The sequence below is a fragment of the Paroedura picta genome, chromosome 10 (assembly GCF_049243985.1).
Source record: "Paroedura picta isolate Pp20150507F chromosome 10, Ppicta_v3.0, whole genome shotgun sequence".
Classification (NCBI taxonomy): Eukaryota; Metazoa; Chordata; class Lepidosauria; order Squamata; family Gekkonidae; genus Paroedura; species Paroedura picta.
The window spans coordinates 53,423,388-53,429,387 of NC_135378.1; the positions used below are offsets into that span (position 1 = coordinate 53,423,388).

The 6,000-nt window shown below is 39.6% G+C and overlaps 1 protein-coding gene across 4 annotated transcripts in view; it reads left to right on the forward strand.

Moving 5' to 3' along the window:
• ANAPC10 (anaphase promoting complex subunit 10) overlaps positions 1 to 4,221 on the forward strand; it is a 30,609-nt gene extending 26,388 nt beyond the window's left edge. For all 4 annotated transcript variants that reach the window (XM_077300193.1, XM_077300197.1, XM_077300196.1 and 1 more), the window contains one exon: positions 3,917 to 4,221. In XM_077300193.1, the coding sequence (XP_077156308.1) occupies positions 3,917 to 4,147 (231 nt within the window). In that variant the 3' untranslated portion in view covers positions 4,148 to 4,221. The remainder of the gene's footprint in view (positions 1 to 3,916) is intronic.
• The last annotated feature ends 1,779 nt before the right edge of the window (positions 4,222 to 6,000 follow it).

A 6,000-nucleotide genomic window follows, 5' to 3' on the forward strand; every position in this document is an offset into this window, starting at 1 on the left:
TTGATTTGTGAGAACCTAAATATATTGAAGGAGATAAATAAGTATTTGGAGCTGCAAAGCAATCTTGTCTTTGTTATTATTTCCTCTGTCAAACTGCCCCGCTCCCATTATGCTTTACTGTTGTGTTTATTAACCAAAGGTCTGCTCTAGTAAATGATAGACCAAATTAAGCATTGTGCAAGTTGTGATGCATTTTACTAAACGTCCTCTTTTATTGAGCATGAGCGTGTGCATGAGTGAGACATCACATATGGCTTAGCTTGTTTGTTGGCAACACTTAGCTTGTTGGTTTGTAGCAATTCCCACTGCTGAACAGGGAGGTGTTTCCTGATTCATGGTCTGACACTCCAGTCCTTGCCTCTTGCTGTAATTTTTCATACCTCTGTCACCTGTTATGTTTAATACCTGCCATATTTGATGTTTGTACATTTGGTAATTCCTCTCTCAAAATTTATTTTTAATACCATCAGCAATTTTGGCTTTAAAATTTCAGAGCTGTAGCATTCATGCCAATTTTTCCTAATGGGGCTGTATACAATTGATTTCAGTTATGCCATATATACCCAAGCATTTATTTTGACATCTGATGTCCCATGTAGGGAAGAGATTTGAAATAAAAGAGTACTACTATAAACCTTCCATGGAGTATATCTCTAGTAGTTCTTGTCATCTTTTTTTTTCTCTTGGTGGTCCTCTCTGTTTCTGCGTGATTCCTTGTTCAGAAATGGCTGTTGAAATTTATTCTTCGTATCTGGCATTTATTTGGCGCAGGACTGGCTTCCTGCAAGCTCTTTGGGAATGTCTGTTTTAGCTGCTTGAGTGAATAGAAAGCTCTTCTGACCTAATGGACTGAACTAAGCCATGTCTTGACCATTTACAGGAGGTGACTGATGGTGGCCACACAGTCACCTTCCTAGGTGGTCGTTGCTTCACCAGGGCATACGAGCCTGCTTTTCACAGTAAGTTCTTTGACTGAACTTACTTCTGCATTTCTTGTAAAGCTTCTCTTGTGGTGTTCCTCCTTTTGACTCACTTGGAATTTCTGAAGTTTCTCTTGGATATACTTCATTTTCTAGCTGGAACTGGTGCATCATTGCTATTAACTTGTTCTCTTCCTTCCTAAGTGAAGAGATGGCAGGCACCCAAAATCTGCTACTTCATGTGTTGACAGTTCCAGTTCAGGAACTGCACAGCAGCCTGTTGAAGCCCAGTCCTTGTAGTTATGTTGTGGTGCATGGGAATCATGGTGGGCATTATAGAAGTTGGAATATAAGAAGCCATTCTTTCTTTTACTGTTCATGAAGAGATGCATGTGTAGTGTCAAGGAAGTGCAGCAAAACATAAAAGTCTGATAGATGCATGACTTGGTACATTGGAGGAAATCATGAAATCATGGCTCTCAAATATTAGGTTAAAGAGTGGTATATTTGATTTGTTTGATTCAAGATCAGCAGTCAAGAATATCAATAATGCATAATAAACACTGGGTGCACAAAAATTCTGTATAGAAAATATACAATTAATAGTAATAATACAAGTATTAAAATATTAAACTGTCTTCTTCTGCCTTGTCAGTCATGCTAGAATGCAGAATCTTGCTACCTCAAGGGTAGTTTCATTTGTTTTGTTTTTTAATTTTTAAAATTTTTGTCTTGAAAACAAAAGTCGAATGGAAAGCATATTTTAAAACTCAGGCTGCATATTTTCTGCAAGAAATTGCAGTGGTGAGAAAAAGTGAACAGAAGGTTGTGAGTAGAAGATACAGTGGCAACAAAAATGAATTTGGGCAAATAATTAGGAGACTGGCTGCACTAAAGTAAAGAGGTACTACAAGCTGGAAAGCATGGTAGACTGTTGAAGAGAATTGGATTTTTACAAAGCATTGCAGAAGTTGTTGGAGTTGAAGTACTTGGTGCTAATGATGGTACAAGACCTCTTGGGTCTAAAATAGCCCAGTTGCAGAATTATTACACGGTGGTATTAAATTCAGCAATGCCTTCTGCAATGTCTTCTGTTGAATTTTAAGATTCAAGCCACTTGCTTAGGGTACCAAAACTGTCCTACATCTATGTCAAAAGGCAAATCAAAAAGAATCAAAATATATGATCTCAGTCAGCATATCAGGGGTTGAAGACCAGATTGTAGTGGATGCATCCCCCATGCTCAGATTTCCCTGATGATGTTCTGAGAAATGTGTAACTTACCTTCAGTGCATTCCTAGAATTTTCTCACTGTCTCCAATTGAAGTCAGTGTAGTGGAGCAGAAAGGAGTAAGGACTCCACATGATGACACACTGCACATGTGTTTTCCCCAGGTGTTACTTGGGAAATACATGGGAGAACATTGGGTGGCCAATGCCACATATTCCTTTTAACATGTAGCCCATGGTCATCTGGAGGACCACAGGTTGACTACCCATGTTTTAGAGAACAACTGTTATCTCAACAGTAGTGATAGAAAATGATCTAGTAGTAGCAATTTTGAATAAGTTTATTTATATTCTAGTCCCATTAGACATATATGGAAGTGCTTCTAGCCAGGAGACCACCTGGGAACCCTGTATAAGTTGTTCTTAGCTCTTTGAAGGAAGAACAGTTTATATGCAAAAAATAAAGGCCATGTTTTTTCTTGCACTTCTGTTCTGAATGACATACTTAATTACCTCTGTAAAAGTCTGTGGACCTTAATTACGAAAACGCTGATATGGATCGTGAAAGGAATCATTTTGTGTGATAAATGTTAATGCTGGATTACAATTCTCTTTGGTAATCATGAAACCATAGAAATGAAACCAGTGATGCAGTTGGTTTTAAATGGAACACTTGAATTGGTGTTTATTGCTTACATTTTGCAGCCTGACAGTAAAGGCTGTGGGGACAACTTAATAGCTATAATATCTGTGAATATATATGCTTTGCAGTAAATGAGGTGATTTGGTTTATTACTGTATAGTAAATTTTGTATCACAGACTGTTAAAGTAGCTATGCATATTTAAATACAGAGGGGACTTATTTAAATTGAATTTCCATCTACTAACTCATTTATTCAATGCACAAGTGTATGCATGTTGATTCTATTACAGTTAAAACATAGCTCTTTACAGCTCAGTAGATCTTTCATACTATTCAGAAACATTATCTAGAACAGGGGTAGTCAACCTGTGATCCTTCAGATGTCCATGGACTACAATTCCCATGAGCCCCTGCCAGCATTTGGGAATTGTAGTCCATGAACATCTGGAGGACCACAGGTTGACTACCCCTGATCTAGAACATTTCACGTTCTTATACTGCTGAATTTATAAAATTAACAATTTCTGTGTGGCTCTCTATATGTATGTAATCGCATTAAATAATATCAGGTAGTAGAAGATTTATGCTCAGGTCTTTCCAGAACAGATGGTGTTTGGTGGAATTTATAAGTACAACTTAGTGGTAAATTATCTAAGCCAATTAATTTCACGTAGCTGAGATTAGAGTAACTTTTTTTAGGATTGCACTGTAAATATTTATAATTTGAACAATAATTAATGTAATGCATGTCCCATTGATCAAATCATACACTTTTTTGTTTATTTTGTTCTTTATAGTGAAAACCGGCTTTTCTGTATAAATGTGCTTGATAGTGCTAAGAGATTTAGTGTTAAGAAATTATGGGTGTAGGCATTTTAAAATTAATTTTTAAATTATTGTAAGTGATTATCTTTAATCCGATTAAATGCCTAATTCTGCCCTACATAATTAAAAAACCCAAGTAATGACTACTTTTGTTTAGCCAAGACTTGACACCTGAGTTTTCACCTCTGCTTTACTTCTCCAGCTTTCTGTTATACCACGCTCAGTTATTAGGTACTTATGTAAATGATTGAGTAGATCAATTTCAGTTGATGTTTCTTTTTTCTCTTTCTCCTCCAGCAACTTGAATTAGTGGAACCAAGTGGTTGGATTCATGTTCCCTTAACAGATACTCACAAAAAACCTATTCGCACTTTTATGATACAGATAGCTGTTTTAGCTAATCATCAAAATGGAAGGGACACTCATATGCGACAAATTAAAGTTTATACACCAGTGGAAGAAAGTTCTATTGGTAAATTTCCTAGATGCACCACAATTGATTTCATGATGTATCGCTCAATCAGGTAAACAACAGACTATTTTATATTTATGCTATTCCATTGTATTTTTTGTATTGTTTTCAAATAAAGACTGAAAATATACATGGTCCACTGCTCAGTGACTTTTTAACTTGGCAAGTGTATTTGGTGGTGTAATTTACTGCTATATAAATAAAATAGTTTACTAAAAAACTTTCGTAGTTTTTTTCGTAACTTGGCTATCAAGAGGTGTACAATCCAAAAAATAATATTTTAGTTCTGTACTGGAAAGTTGGGAAGGGCATGATTATCACTTGGGTTGGGTGCCAGGGTGTGCTTCTTCTACCACTCTCTTTGTTCCTGCTGCAGAAGCAACCAAACATTCACCTGACAACTTCCCCCCATCACTTTTATTTGATGCAGTCCTGTATAACTGCCATTTCCCCCGTCCTCAATGCCACTGGAGGCTGTTTTTGAAGAAAAAGAGTTTGTTTGTACATCATAGATATGAAGGCAATATCTACAGAATAAATTGGAATAATTATAAACAAAAAAGATCACATTTCTGTACTAGCCAATTGGATGAATTTTTCTAGTTTGGATTATTCCATTCGGCTAGCCCTCATTTTTACGTAGGCATTGCTTAATTGGCTGACAAGGCAGGGAGCTGCAGCTGGAGGCTGGGCAGAGTAGTGAGGAGCTCCTGCAATAACTTTGGAATGTGAGCCCTGGTTTGTCTGCAGTTTCATTCCCTCCTGTTGGTCAGAGTTCTCTGCCTGTTAAACATTTGGCTGGGCTAAACTCTCATCCAGTTGAGTCTCAGATGAAGCTGGGAGCTCCTGGCAAGGCTTTTCCTGAGAAGTCCTCACTCAACGGACCTGGGCTCACGACTCGATCTGGGCCCTGCACCTGGCCATCGGAGTGTTCTTTGCTTTTCCCTACCCTCCTCAGAGGGGCTGGGGGAATTCAGGAGTCTTCCCCACCCAGCCTTGCCCTTGGGAGATGTGGGAGGATGGGACAGAGGCAGCTGCCCCCCAGCCTTCCCTGCTAGACCTGCCCTTTGAGGGTGAGTGGGAAGGAGGCAGTCCACCCTCTATGGCCTTCCCTGAGCAGCCTGGCCTTTGGGAAATGTGGGGGAGGAGTGAAAAGGAAACAGCCCCCCCACAGCTTTTCTTGCATAGCCCAGCCATTGCAAGATGCATTGGGGTGGGAAGGAGGCAGCCCATCCCCTATCACTTTCCCTGAGCAGCCTGGCTTTTGGGAGCTATGGGGGTGGGTGGGAAAGAGGCAGCCCATCTACCATGGCCTTCCCCAACCAGCTTGGCCTTTGGGTGATGTGGGGGAGAGGTGGAAAGGAGGCAGCCCCCCCTCACAGCCTTCCCTGACTGGCATTCCCTTTGGGTGGGAAGGAGGCAGCCCATCCCCTATGGCCTTTTGGGAGATGTGTGTGTGGGGTAATCTCTCACTTCTGCCTGCCTGCAGCAAGCAACTTTGATATTCTGTTTCTTGAGAGAAAAAGGCTTTTGGATTCTTGAAGAACAAAGCTAACTCATTTTGGGTTTGGTTTTCTGACACAGGCTTCATTCCACAATTTACAGGAATTTTGGGTTTGGTTTTCTGACACTGGCTTCATCTCCAGAATTCACAGGTTTCCAACTCATGGGGGCCTCATGAACAAAGACTCACCATCTGCCTGCAGTCATTTCTTTCAGTTTTTGTAAGGTCCATCCACTTATGTCTTTGATTCTATCAGGAGTTACCAGTGGTATATGAAGCGCTGCTCGTGACAAGTACATTTTCTTTTAGAACCAAGGATAAGCTATCTAACATACCAAATAGAATAAATCCCGGGAACATATATTCTGTGCTATGCATGTAGAATGCACTTACTTGTGTGCACCC